Below are 14,629 nucleotides of genomic sequence, written 5' to 3' on the forward strand. Positions count from 1 at the left end.
GCTCCTACCTAGATGTCGACCTCTGGGAAAAGTAAATTGAAAAGTGAAAAAATATTCAGCCAATTTGTATGTTTTAAATGTCCTGTTAATTCTATCTGATAGGTAGTGACTTTTGCTGCTATTTTAATACCATTCTATTTTTAAATTGATAACTTTGCTTCTGAAATCCAAATCTGAGTAAGTTTCAGTTGGTTGGAAGGACACCGTTTGTGACTCTCAGAGCCTGCCTCCTGGGTGTGCGTGAAGCCCCGCCACAGGGAGCTTGTCCTCCTGAGGCACCTGTGAGGCCCCCCGTTTTCCATCCATTTAGGCTCAAGGCCTGTTGGAAACACACTCGACAGAGTACTTGTTGGAGGTTAATATTAAGATTTATTTAAAATCATTCAGTTTTATGGAGGAAAGTGAGGGGAGGTCAGCATGCTGTTTGGGGCAGTGTTGTCACCAGGCCGGCACAGCAAGCCACTGGCCTCCTCGGGCCCTGCCCCTGCCTCTCTCTGGGTGCGGCCCTAGGGAATGCTTCCCAGTGCACAGACGGGAAATGCAATCAGCCCGCCGCACTGGGGACATTTAATTTTTACTCAAAGTTGAAACCTGTAGGACTAGAGTCACATGGTGTGGGTGCAAAGCACCGTCTCGCTGCTGTGGCCGATGAACCTCAGTCGTAATTGATCTGTTTGGAGCGGGAGTGCAGCGCAGACAGGCCCCGCCTCCCCAGGCAGGTACCCTGGAGCTCAGCCCAGAACCAGCAGCTCCGCTCACGTCCACGTTTCGTGGGGAATGTGCTGCGGCCTGGGAACAGAGAACTGCGTGGCCTTGCTCACAGCTTGCTGGGGCGTAAGTGGATTGTCCTGAAGGTGGCCAGGAGCGTGGAGCTTTCTCACCCTGCTGCTGACCATTGGCAGGGTCCACACACCACTGTGGTGAGCTCCGCTTCCCTGCTGACTTCAGGCCGGGTTTGCCACTCAGAAGTGTCCTCTGCTCTGGACCCTGAAGGTGTGAGTGGAGGTGTGGGGAGGTGCCGCCCGGTTTCTGCAGAGCCCTCAGGCTCATCTGTGGCACACCACGCTCCTGGCCCACAGCCACCTGCCTGGCTTTGCCCGTCAGGACACCCTGTGCCTGCCACTTGCTCCAGGGGTGACAGCACTGACCTGCTTTCTGTCTTCAGATTCACAGGCCCTGCACCTGTGCACAGTGTGGCCTCCGCATGCGCCCCCTGCCAACCCTCTGCACAGCCGTCCTACCCGAGTCCCGCGCCCACGTCACCCGTCACCCAGCTGGGCGGCCAGCTGGGGGCCATGCAGCTCAACAGCCACGGTAACAGCCTCAGTGTCGGCACGGCCTGCCTCGTGGGCTCCTGTGACCGAGGTGCCCTTCAAGGCAGCGCCAGCCCTGGCGCACCACGGGGCACTGGCACACGGGCATTGTGTATGACCTTCAGGTGACCACAGGAGCCTCCACACTCTCTACAGTTAATGTCCAAAAATACAGATTTCATGAGGAGACATTAGAACACTGAAATTATTTTAAGAAATGTGAGGGAATTTCAAACTTGTGTTGTTTACTGTGGATCCCCAAAATAGAAATAGGATGCTCGCTGCCCACAGTGCATTCAAACTCTGTGTGTCGACCATGGGGGCGGAGAAGCGGGGGCCTTGTGAGGCGGCACCCAGTCAGGTTCTGAGAGCTGCCCCGCAGTCGGGCGCCTAGCAGCCTAGGAAATCTCTGCTGTGGAGGTGGGACACCAGCCAGCTGTGTTGATCAAGGATGTTTCATACTGCTTAAACTTGATTTTTTAAACAAGTATCCACTTAAAAACCCTGCAAATATTTCTTATATTTGACCAATTGCAACTGGGTAAGTCTTAGAGCTGTGAGGGTAGCTCAGAGGTAGAGCACCTGCTTCGGGTGCAGGAGGCCCTGGGTTGAGTCTCCCCAGAGGACTCTTCTTAGAGAAGCAGCGCCGTTTCCACTCTCTCCAGTGTGACTGGGGGTTAGCAGCCCACCCCTTCTCTCTGGCTGCAGAAATCACTTGATGGAGAAGCCCAGGATGAAAATGCCTAGTCAAACGTGCAGATTGCCTGAGTAATGCGTGAAACAGCAAGAATTCTGCGCCCGTTTCTGTGCCTTGGCTAATGCACTGATCACCTAACCTTAATGCACCCGGGTGACCCTCAGTCCTGTTCTCTTGCCCCCTGTGAGCTTTCCAGGGCCCCGAGTGCCCCCCTTCACGTCTCTAGGTGAGGCACCGAGGCCCAGGCTGCGCTCAGCGGCGCTGTCTTCCGCAGGTCCCAGCGGGGTCCCCGCCGGCCCTCCCGCGTTCCCAGGCCCTCCGCAGCCCGCGCCGCCCTCCATTCTGCAGCCCGGGCCCCCGGTGCTGCCGCCACCGCCCACTGCGCTGAATGGCCCGGGTGCGCCCCCGCCAGCCGCAGGCACAGCCTTCCCGCCGCAGGGTAAGGGCGGGTGTGGGTCCTGGGTTTCCAGAGCCAGTGGCTCTCTTTAGGGGGGTGGAATCCCAAGGCCAGGCCAGCCGGAGTCCGCACTGCAGCCTGCTGCAGGGGCCTGGGCCCAGGAGCCGGTGACCCTGCTTCCCCTTCTTCTAGCTGCCGGCTATGGCCCGCAGATGGGCGCGCCCGCGTCCTACCCTGGAGGCCTCGCCCCCGGCCCTGCGCGCATGGCTGGGCCGCAGCCCCCGAAGCAGCTGGACCCCGATGCTGTCCCCAGCCCGGTGAGTGCCGTCTCCCTGGAAGGACTCGTTATCCATTACCATTCACACGCCCTGGACTCCTCCAGGAGTCTGGACCCTGAGCCTCCATTGCGCAGGAGGCAGGCTACGGAGAGCACAGCCTGCCGGGAGGGCCGGGCTATAAGGGGAGGGGCAAGGCCAGGTAGCGGGCAGGCTGTGTGTGTGTGGGGGGGGCTCAGAAATCCCCCTGTGGGAGAAGGAAGGGTCAGCCCCTAGCTGGTATGGGGGTCTCAGCTTCCTTTACCTGCTCTTGCTGTGTCTTGCCTCAGATCCAGGTGATCGAGAGTGACAGAGCAGCCAGAGGGGGACAAGTGTATGCCACCAACACCAGAGGCCAGGTCCCGCCCCTGGTCACCACCGACTGTGTGATTCAAGACCAAGGTATTGTTCTCAGGGAGTCACTGAGTGTTCTCACCGGGGTTGAAGCAGACACTTTGGGCAGTGCCCTCGGCCTGGGGAGTCCCAGCGCAGCTGAGAACAGCCCCTCTGCTCCAGGAGTTTGGAGCTTCCTGATCTGTTCCGGAAGCCTCTGTTTTGAACCAGCATCTAAATCCATGCCCCCTGCCCCAGGAGGGAGGGCCTAGGTGCAGGTCAGGCTGAGCCCCCAGGATTTTGCCATGGTGCTGTCTACAGTGGTCCCCTCAGCTGAGCTGCTGAGAGTGCTGGGGTTCTCCACCAGTGTTGTGTATCAAATGGATATTTCACCTAGCAGTGGGCACAATTGCTTTCCAGGTTTCTTAATCTAATTAATTCCACATGCAAATGCTGGAGTGCTGCAGGCTCCACATTTTCTCCTTAGCTGTGCACCCTTCCCCTCGCCCAGAGAGAGCCCCACGTCCCTGGTCTGGCAGGTCTCCACGCCAAGGCGGGCCTCCACATCTAACTCTCCTCCTCCTCTCCTCGCCTTTCAGCTCCTTCTCCTCTTCCTCTAGCCTTTCCTGAGGTCCCTTGGCCTTCTTGCCGCTACCTCAGTTCTAGCCTAGGTCATACTTAGACACCTCAGTTCTAGCCTAGGTCATACTTTAGACACCTTAGTTCTACCCTAGGTCATACTTAGACACCTCAGTTCTACCCTAGGTCATACTTAGACACCTCAGTTCTACCCTAGGTCATACTTAGACACCTCAGTTCTACCCTAGGTCATACTTAGACACCTCAGTTCTACCCTAGGTCATACTTAGACACCTCAGTTCTACCCTAGGTCATACTTAGACACCTCAGTTCTACCCTAGGTCATACTTAGACACCTCAGTTCTACCCTAGGTCATACTTAGACACCTTAGTTCTAGCCTAGGTCATACTTAGACACCTTAGTTCTAGCCTAGGTCATACTTAGACACCTTAGTTCTAGCCTAGGTCATACTTAGACACCTCAGTTCTACCCTAGGTCATACTTAGACACCTTAGTTCTACCCTAGGTCATACTTAGACATCTTAGTTCTACCCTAGGTCATACTTAGACACCTTAGTTCTAGCCTAGGTCATACTTAGACACCTTAGTTCTAGCCTAGGTCATACTTAGACATCTTAGTTCTACCCTAGGTCATACTTAGACACCTTAGTTCTAGCCTAGGTCATACTTAGACACCTTAGTTCTACCCTAGGTCATACTTAGACACCTTAGTTCTACCCTAGGTCATACTTAGACATCTTAGTTCTACCCTAGGTCATACTTAGACACCTCAGTTCTACCCTAGGTCATACTTAGACACCTCAGTTCTACCCTAGGTCATACTTAGACACCTTAGTTCTACCCTAGGTCATACTTAGACACCTCAGTTCTACCCTAGGTCATACTTAGACACCTCAGTTCTACCCTAGGTCATACTTAGACACCTCAGTTCTACCCTAGGTCATACTTAGACACCTCAGTTCTACCCTAGGTCATACTTAGACACCTCAGTTCTACCCTAGGTCATACTTAGACACCTCAGTTCTACCCTAGGTCATACTTAGACACCTTAGTTCTACCCTAGGTCATACTTAGACACCTCAGTTCTACCCTAGGTCATACTTAGACACCTCAGTTCTACCCTAGGTCATACTTAGACACCTCAGTTCTACCCTAGGTCATACTTAGACACCTTAGTTCTACCCTAGGTCATACTTAGACACCTCAGTTCTACCCTAGGTCATACTTAGACACCTTAGTTGTAGCCTAGGTCGTTCTTTAGACACCACTGTGATCCCAGAGCCCTGACGCCTGCCCAGCCGGGCAGACTTGGGGGCCAGTTCTGTCTGTCAGCGCTGCGGGTTGCTGCCTCAGCATTATGGGAGCTGGACCTATCCTCACCCTGGCTACTGATGTCCACCCTGCCCCCTTCGGGATCCTTCCTGCAGCCTGTGCCTCCTAGTTCCTCAGGCCAGAGGGTGGGTCCCCCCTGGTCCTCTCTCCTGCTCTCTCATGGCTTCCCCTCCCCATCGGAGACCTCACTGCATCCTCACTGCCTGCAGAGCCGGCTGCTCCTCCAGACCCGAGGCCTTTGCTAGCAAAGGAGAAACACGGGCTGTGTCCAAGGCTGTGGCCTCCCTTCAGGGGGGCCCTGAGGGGTTCGGGGCGTTCTTCATCACACTCCAGGTGTGCTCTGCAGGCGTCGCAGGGAGCCCTGATGCTGTTGGGATGCACTTGTTCATGTGGGAGATGTTCACTTCCCAGATCTCAGCAGGCATCTCCTTCCTGTAGTGGGTGTGCTCAAGGGCTGTCAACTAGGGGAGAAAAGATAACACTGTCTCCCGATCTTATTAGGGAAGGGGAGAGGGGAGAAGAGAAGGAAAAACAACATGAAAAAAACAAGACACAAACACAAACCTTCGAGCCATGAGGGCTTGTTCAGAAGATGAAGAGCCTGCTGTCACGTCGAGAGCCGGCCTTGCCAGGCGGGGGCCATTGAGGGCCACATGCTTTGGGTTCTGGTGCATCATAAATCTCAAGATTCTAGTTCTATATTGATTAAAAAATAGTTTTGTGTGTCAAGGGTAAGGTCCAGCACTCAGGTGTGCAGGGAATGAAACATGCATTAAAATAGACTGCAGTACTCTCAAAAGTAATTTTCTTGGTACAAGTAGAATTTTCATTTCTCAATTCAGTTTCCAATTTTAGAAAAAATAGAGTCAAAATGAAATCCTGTTTGACAGAGTGTCCCTTGATAGCTCACAGCAGCTCAGTGTGGGCAGGAGGTGAAGGGTCATCTCCAGGATGCTGTCCTTCCGGGTTTCTGTGCCTCTTTGTTTCCTCTTCACTGAGCCCCAACGCTTGCTAAGCCTAGCGTCCATGTGAGACCCTCCTTGTAGAAAACAGCAGCAGTCATTGCAGTGTCTCCTCCTGTACAGTAGACTTCAGAGGCTCCCCGGGAGACGGACTGCAGCGTGTTTTAGGAATGCATGTTTTACACTGGGCCTTGTCTAAAAGACCTTCTGGGACATTTAATGTCAGGGCAGTTCTTCCAACCGAATGTCAAGTGTCCCTCCTGCGTTTCAGGCCACGCCAGTCCTCGGTACATCCGCTGCACCACCTACTGCTTCCCCAGCTCCTCGGACCTGGCCAAGCAGGCGCAGGTCCCGCTGGCCGCCGTCCTCCAGCCCTTCGCCACGCCCCCTGCTGACGAGGTGAGAGCGCGCCCCATCACCTGGGTGCTTCCAGGACATTCTACAGCCCATGTCTGCAGCTGTGCCACTTCACCTCCTGTGCACCCAGTGCCGATGGGTACCCTCTTGTCCTGTTGTGGCCATGCACACGACAGACCAGGTGAGACCCACCAGGAGACGACTCAGTGGCCTGGCACAGCCCTGTCGCCAGGGAGCCGACAGGCTGCTGTCCCAGTTTACAGCCTGCTGCCAGAGCTCCTGGGCACAAATTCCCGAGCACTGAAGAGGAGGCAGCATGGGTGGTGCATCTGTTCATACACAGAAGGGTGTAGCCAGTGTACAGTCGGGCGGAGAAACAGACGCAGTGCACATTCAGACTCTGCGGGGTCTGGTCAGAACTGGCCCAATTTCTCACACCACTGCCACCCTCTTGCTCACAGCACACAGGTCCAACAGCAGGGAGAGGAGCTCTACCCATTGTACTGCACCCACAACAGGCCCAGTGGGCCTTCCTGTTGCTCAGTAGTCTACCAGTGCCTAAATTCTTCATAATTGCTCCTGGCCTGGCTCTGTAGTTTACCAATTCCAGAACCTCAGCTTGCACTCACGATCCTGTCTGAGCAAGAAGAGGGCTATCTGCACAAGACCCACTATCTTGGATGGCTCTCCAGCTGACGTGAGAGCACTGAGCTGGGGCACCATGGGTGGTGAGCCACTCCAAATCAGCCGAGGGCAGAAAGAGGAAGAGAACCACACACTGGATTCTCACCCTTGGGATCTCTGCTCCCTGCCCCATGAGCGTCAGCGCTGCTGCCATCGCTGGGCTAGGTCCCAGGGAGAGTCTGAGCTGCTCCTGGAACCAGCCTTCCTATGCCAGGCTTCATATTTACAAATCAGGAAGTGTGTCCTTGTTACCTCACCCATGTTAAACCTGGTGTATCCCTTCTTGGGCCCACAAATTTAGTACGGTGCTTATAAGCTCTTCTTCAGAACCACAGTACCTTCTGCAATTGAGGTGGACCAACATGCTGACCATCCTGCAGTGTGTACAATGAGTGTGCATTTTAAATACTACTTTAACTAGAAGTATTTTAAGCTATTTTCATGATTTTATGATGAAAAATTTCAAACATACAGAAAACTTAAAAGCATTCCACAATGAATGTCTACATACCTGCTGCCTAAATTCCACTGTAACTGTTCAACTACTTTTGTTTTCCTTCACGTACCTCCTTTTTATTCCTGGTGTGTTTCAAGGTGAGTGGCAGGTGTGAGCACCCTGCCTGTAGCATGCACATCATTAACTGGTGGTCAATAACTGCTTGCAGATTATTTTTCCTTTTAAGGTAAAATTTATTTATAATAAAATGTACATGTCTTAAGTAGCCATTGAGTTTTGACAAAACTCCTCGTGCAACCCAAGCTAAGAGCATATAGGCATCAGTGAGCCTAGACGTTTCCCTCATACTTCCCCGTCAGTCCTTCACACTTCCTCCCTCCCTCGCCCCCATCTCTGTCTTTCCACAGGAGATTTGTCTTGCTTATCTACTTCTTACATTAGAGCCACAGGGGATGCACCCTTGTCCAGATCTCTCTCTCAGGAGTGTTTTAGAAAGTCACCATTCATTCTTGAATCCATAGCTGACTTCTCGTCTGTTGCTGACTACGGTTTTGCTGTGTGGATATGCCAGTTTGCGCACCTTGTCTCCTATTGTTTTGGGGCTGGTGGGTACTTAGGATTGAACTCAGGGACACTCAACCACTGAGCCACACCCTCAGCCCTATTTTGTATTTTATTTAGAGACAGGGTCTCACTGAGCTGCTTAGAGCCTCACTGTTGCTGAGGCTGGCTTTGAACTCATGATCCTCCTGTCTCAGCCTCTGACCCCCTAGGATCACAGGCATGTGCCACCGCGCCTGGCACCTAGTCTCTTACTGATGGAGATTCGGATGTTTTCACTTTTTGGCCATTGTGAATAGGACTACTAAGAACAGGGTACCGGGGATAGTATAACGCTCAAGTGCACACCACCCTCAGTTAACAAGTGCTAATACTTTGTCAGATTTCTTAAAATAACATTTTCAGAGCACTGTGACTCTTCCAGTGTAGACACATCCGTTTACCAGGCCCACTCCTTTCCCCTCTCCCTCTCCAGGGCAAACACTGATGCATGTGGTGTGTGCCCTCCCTGCATGGGTCCTGGGTGCCACTTCCCCTGCAAGCCTCCATAGCAACGTGACAACATTCACAAGGACCCAGCACAGTGAGAACCAGGGCCCTCCTGCATTGCCACCTTCCTGCAGGACAACCTGCCATTTCTTGTGGTACATGTATCTAAGGAATGCATGCAGCAGGCCTGAGTGCCGTCCTGTGCGGGGTCAGCCTGTGTGTGGTCAGGCACTCGTCCCTGCTGCCGCCCAGCAGCCTGGCCCTCTAGCCTGGTGTCAGTCTAAGGTGTGTGCAGGTGGAAGGAAAGCAAAGCCTCTAGTCACTGATGAGCTGCATGGGGGGCAGCCATGCAGGGGTGCTGCGCCCCGTGAGTCCCCCGCATGCTGCCGCGCTGTCGGCCTTTGTGCAGAGAGCTGTTTTTTCATGATCAGGAAGAGATGACCTCTGAAAGACACTGGCGATGTGTATGAAGTACCCATGCTGCCAGTGGACGGTCCTGGTGAGAAAGCCTGCCCGGGCCACATGCAGAGGGAGCTGCTCACCTGGAGCCAGAGCCTCACCTTCCCACCGGCGTTATGTGCGCAGTGAAGCCAGAGCGTCCTGCCGGGAACCCAAGCCTTGCCCAAGAGCTGGGACCTCCCACGCCGTCCCAGCACCAACTCTCTCCAGCTTTTTGGTTTAGCCAAATGCTGTCTGTCTCTCCTGCAATGTGAGGTTTTCCTTTTGTGAAAACTTGCTCTGCACTGGAGTCTCTGTGCTTTCCACAGAGACGAACAGATGAGGTTCGGCCAGCTGGTGGCCTGTCCCTGAAACGTTCGCTCTGGGCATGTGCCGGACAGTGCTGCTCCTCCTCTCAGCCCCTCAGGAAGTCCTATTCCCAGACATGAGGGTGCGGTGGCCCTGGAGCCTACCCACCCTCTGGGGCTGGCAATCTGCGTGGGGAGTCACCCTTTCTCGGGACGGTACTGGCAGGAGCTGGCCATGGGAGCCCAGTAGCCCCGGGCTGCCATTGTGCTGAGCGAGACCACAGGCAGAGAGGAAGGCAGAGCCTAAGAGCCATGTAGTGGTCAGAGAAGGACGTTAATGAAGCAGATCTGCAGAGCTGTCACAGCCGAGGAGCTGTCACGGCCGAGGAGCTGTCACGGCCGAGGAGCTGTCACAGCCGAGGCCCCAGTGAGGGTGGTTTAAGGGTCAGAGCCGCTCGGAGCATCAGCCTAGAGTGGTCCAGGTGTGGTCACTGTGGGCAGGAGGAACCTGCGGAGACCAGAAGAGAAAATGGGAGGTTCGCTGCTGTGGTGATCAGCCAGGCAAGGCCACTGAAGGGTGACAAGGGCCACAGTCCCTCTATGTCCAGCCTTAGGGAGGCCCCTCCTTTGTGGGCCTTGAGCCGAGGTTGTGTCTGGTGAGGCTGAGGACTGCTGTTCTACACACCATGGAGTCACTAGGGCAGGCACAGCCTGAGGACTGCTGTTCTACACACCATGGAGTCACTAGGGCAGGCACAGCCTGAGGACTGCTGTTCTACACACCATGGAGTCACTCAGGACAGGTGCAGCCTGAGGACTGCTGTTCTACACACCATGGAGTCACTAGGGCAGGCACAGCCTGAGGGCTGCTGTTCTACTCACCATGGAGTCACTAGGGCAGGCACAGCCTGAGGACTGCTGTCCTGTACACCATGGAGTCACTAGGGCGGGCACAGCCTGAGGACTGCTGTCCTGTACACCATGGAGTCACCAGGGCAGGCACAGCCTGAGGACTGCTGTTCCACACACCATGGAGTCACCAGGGCAGGCACAGCCTGAGGACTGCTGTCCTACACACCATGGAGTCACTAGGGCAGGCACAGCCTGAGGACTGCTGTTCTATACACCATGGAGTCACTAGGGCAGGCACAGCCTGAGGACTGCTGTTCTACACACCATGGAGTCACTAGGGCAGGCACAGCCTGAGGACTGCTGTTCTACACACCATGGAGTCACTAGGGCAGGCACAGCCTGAGGACTCCTGTTCTACACACCATGGAGTCACTAGGGCAGACACAGCCTGAGGACTGCTGTTATATACACCATGGAGTCACCAGGGCAGGCGCAGCCTGAGGACTGCTGTTCTACACACCATGGAGTCACTCAGGGCAGGTGCAGCCTGAGGACTGCTGTTCTACACACCATGGAGTCACTAGGGCAGACCCAGCCTGAGGACTGCTGTTCTACACACCATGGAGTCACCAGGGCAGGCACAGCCTGAGGACTGCTGTTCTACACACCATGGAGTCACCAGGGCAAGCACAGCCTGAGGACTGCTGTTCTACACACCATGGAGTCACTAGGGCAGGCACAGCCTGAGGACTGCTGTTCTACACACCATGGAGTCACTAGGGCAGGCGCAGCCTGAGGACTGCTGTCCTACACACCATGGAGTCACTAGGGCAGGCACAGCCTGAGGACTGCTGTTCTACACACTATGGAGTCACTAGGGCAGGCACAGCCTGAGGACTGCTGTTCTACACACCATGGAGTCACTCAGGGCAGACGCAGCCTGAGGACTGCTGTTCTACACAACATAGAGTCACTAGGGCAGGCGCAGCCTGAGGACTGCTGTTCTACACACCATGGAGTCACTAGGGCAGGCACAGCCTGAGGACTGCTGTTCTACACACCATGGAGTCACTAGGGCAGGCACAGCCTGAGGACTGCTGTCCTACACACCATGGAGTCACTAGGGCAGGCACAGCCTGAGGACTGCTGTTCTACACACCATGGAGTCACTAGGGCAGGCACAGCCTGAGGACTGCTGTTCTACACACCATGGAGTCACTAGGGCAGGCGCAGCCTGAGGACTGCTGTTCTACACACCATGGAGTCACTAGGGCAGGCACAGCTTGAGGACTGCTGTCCTACACACCATGGAGTCACTAGGGCAGGCACAGCCTGAGGACTGCTGTCCTACACACCATGGAGTCACTAGGGCAGGCACAGCCTGAGGACTGCTGTCCTACACACCATGGAGTCACTAGGGCAGGCACAGCCTGAGGACTGCTGTTCTACACACTATGGAGTCACTAGGGCAGGCACAGCCTGAGGACTGCCTTTCTGTACATTATGGAGTCTCTGAGGTCAGGTGCAGCCTGAGTGCTCCTGTTCTATATATCAAAGAGCAACTGGCATGAGGGCACAGCTTGCTGTGCATAATCCACCCCTGATTCCTGAGAGTAGGAGCCAAAGGCTCTGAGTGGAGAGTAATCTCAAATTTTTCTTTCCACATGATGCTGTACAGAGGCTGATGGTGCAAGTTTTGAGCAAATAGTATCCCAAGTGTTATTACAGTAGTGAGCATATTCCTTTTAGATGAGCCTCAGTTGTGCTGGTGCATTAGATCAACCAGTGCTGATTCAGCAGTTCCCACCAGACCACAAACGTGTGCACGGTATGTTTGCTTGAAGGGTTTCCCAGGAAAATGGAAACCATACGTTTTGCAGGCACGCCCTCAATATCTTCTTCAAGTGCAGTGGAATTTGCATTTAGCACTGCAACAGCATGTTTGATGAGCTGAACTGAATTCTTGACCACAGCCAGTTTTTGTGGAAGACATCCGGGGCTGTTCTGAGTTCCTCCTGCTTGTGTCAATGATGGTGTCCTTGTGTGTCAGAAGGACACACAGAATTCCTTGGATTCTACCATGCCGTGGTTCAGGAAAGGTCTTGGGCATAATAGGTGAGATCAGGTTTTCCACTCACGGTGACATCAGGGTGTCCTGAGTTTGTGACAACAGCAGCGTCTGGCCTGGGTGTGACTGTGATGTTGCCCTCTGTGGCTGGTGTGTGGCACAGTGTCCACAGTGTCCTGTGTCCCAACATGTGCAGGAGCGCTCGTCTGTGACGTGGCATCAGTTTGTGACTGGGCAGTCTCCCAGCGTGACCCTGTGCACCCCTTCTCCCTTCACTGCGTGGTGGTGTGCACAACGGTGTCCTTGGCTGAAGCTTGACGTTCGTGGTCATTGCGTGTTTGTGACACGTGGTGGACAGGTGCCGTGTCAGCCTTGTGCTGCCTGGATGCTGAGTGATGAGGTGAGCCGTCTCCTGCCCCCAGCACTCCAGGCCCGGGGGTCAGCGTGTGCCGCCGCTTGCCCATCGGGCTGTTGGGGGAGAGGACTCTGCCTTGTGTCCTTTCTGACTTCTTGCTCAGCACCTTCTATGGTGTTGGAACCCTTGGTGCTCACAGTACCTGAGAGGGTGAGCCAGTCTCTGTGACGCCACCTTTGGTTCAGTGGCAGCTGAATGTTCTTGGCATTTGTGTCCATCGTCCTGCTTTTGGAGCAGCAGTCTGCTGGGTTGAAGTGGATGATACAGCCACTGTCCATGCTTTCGGCTGCTGGAAAGCAGTCATCCATGGTTGAAACTAAATAGGTTTGTCTTAGGTCCCTGAATTGTTGCTTCTGTCCCTGAAGTTGCTAAATTTGCTACTGTTCCCAGTGCTGCCCACAGCAGCAGGGTTTCCTTGAATGTGCTCCTCAGTGTGTGGAAGTTCAGGCTGGTCACAGGGATGGCTCTTCCCTACAGACGTTGAACAAAGTTGTCTCTTCAGTGTGACGAACTCACCTTCCTGGATTCTAATCCCCTCTTGTTGGTGTTGGTCTGTGGATGATGTCGTCAGGGCGTGATGACGTGGGTGATGCTTCGGTGCAGGTGGTGTCTGTGGTTCCGTACGCTGCTCTCACGCAGCTGTGTGTGTCATTCCACACCCCCACACACGCATGAGTCAACCAGCACCTCACACATGCATGGAATCCCAGCACCCCCACACACTCACGTTTCAGCCCAGTACCCCCCACACATTCACCTGTCAGCCCAGTACCCCCCCCCCGCACATTCACGTGTTGCCCCAGCATCCCCCCCCCCCCCGCACACACATGTCATTCCGGTGTCCCCTGCACACTCACATGTCAACGCGGTGCCCCACACATGTGCCTGTCATCCCGACACCCCCTGTACATACAGGTGTCTGTCACTCAGTTGCCCCTGCATCCATGTGGGTTATCCGGTATTCTGTCATGTATCAGGGTCTGGGGAGGTGTAGTCACACAGCGAGGTTGACGGGGACGTCTTCGGCTACGTGTGGGTGTTCATGGTGTTGGGCTGCCATCCACCAGGTGTTGTACTGAAGAGTGTGTCCCTCTAGGGTCCTTGTACAGGGGAAATCATGTCAGAATAATAACCTATGAGTTCGGGGCCAGTCTGGGCTGTGTCTGCCCCCTCAGAAGCCTTTCCTCTGCAGTGCTGTCCTGTGAGCTTTTGGAAATGTGAATTTATGTCTTCCTGCGTGTGGTCTGGGCAGTGTGCCCATGGCAAGGGGTCTATGTGATGCTTTGTCTTGTTTTCTTAGGTGCCTAATACGTCTTTAAACGCGTTCTGCCTTAAATTTCGTTGTGTGTTGTTAATAGGCATCTCTTCAATGTGAGCGAGTGTGGCCCTGTGGCCAGTGGCGAACTAGCAAGTAGCACATCATCATCTGGATGTAATTCTTCACTGGTCACGTGCAGCCCCACAGGTGTAAAGGAACTGCCTGCCCCACGGTCTGTCCGTCTGTCTTAATGGATCCATTGCACCACGAGCGAAACGCAGGGCACGGGGCTCCCTCAAGGCTTTGGCCGCTGCCTTGAGTGTCCCCCCGAGTCCAGGGTGGTGACAGAACCCGGGGTGGGATTCCCCCAAGGTGCTGTGGCTCTCGTTGGTCCTGGGAAGCTGGTGCTGTCTTGAGGCAGCTGCGTCCATAGTCACAGGTCCCTCCACGGTTTCCTCCCAGTGTACGTCTTCCAGATGCATGAGGGCGTGTTGCTATGTGGTGTGAGGCTCAGCTTGGCTTCTCTTAGTGCAGTGTGTTGCGTTGTAATGAGTGTGAGTGCAGGAGGGTCATAAGTCTGTGTGTGCAGAGGATGGCTTCTGCCAGGAAATCCTGAGTTCTTGTTTTTGTAGAAGAAATTTTTGACTTGCATCTTTTCTGCTGCATGTTTGTCAGAGTTCTTAGGAGTTGCTGCCCTCCTGTGAAACGTGTGCTCCATCTTGTTCACCTGTCCATCATCGGTTTTGCAAAAGAACAGAAGCAGGAGAAATGCTGGCACTTAGCAGCCTGGGCA

The 14,629-nt window shown here is 54.4% G+C and overlaps 1 protein-coding gene across 1 annotated transcript in view; it reads left to right on the forward strand.

The window, feature by feature from the left end:
- Positions 1-14,629, forward strand: part of Sec24d (SEC24 homolog D, COPII component) — a 62,607-nt gene that overhangs the window by 8,800 nt on the left and 39,178 nt on the right. The window contains exons 2-8 of the mRNA XM_078020755.1: positions 311-355; positions 716-834; positions 1,166-1,314; positions 2,285-2,449; positions 2,600-2,724; positions 3,012-3,123; positions 6,221-6,348. Coding sequence (XP_077876881.1) covers positions 311-355; positions 716-834; positions 1,166-1,314; positions 2,285-2,449; positions 2,600-2,724; positions 3,012-3,123; positions 6,221-6,348 — 843 coding nt within the window. The remainder of the gene's footprint in view (positions 1-310; positions 356-715; positions 835-1,165; positions 1,315-2,284; positions 2,450-2,599; positions 2,725-3,011; positions 3,124-6,220; positions 6,349-14,629) is intronic.

The sequence above is a fragment of the Ictidomys tridecemlineatus genome, chromosome 9, assembly GCF_052094955.1.
Source record: "Ictidomys tridecemlineatus isolate mIctTri1 chromosome 9, mIctTri1.hap1, whole genome shotgun sequence".
Lineage (NCBI taxonomy): Eukaryota > Metazoa > Chordata > Mammalia > Rodentia > Sciuridae > Ictidomys > Ictidomys tridecemlineatus.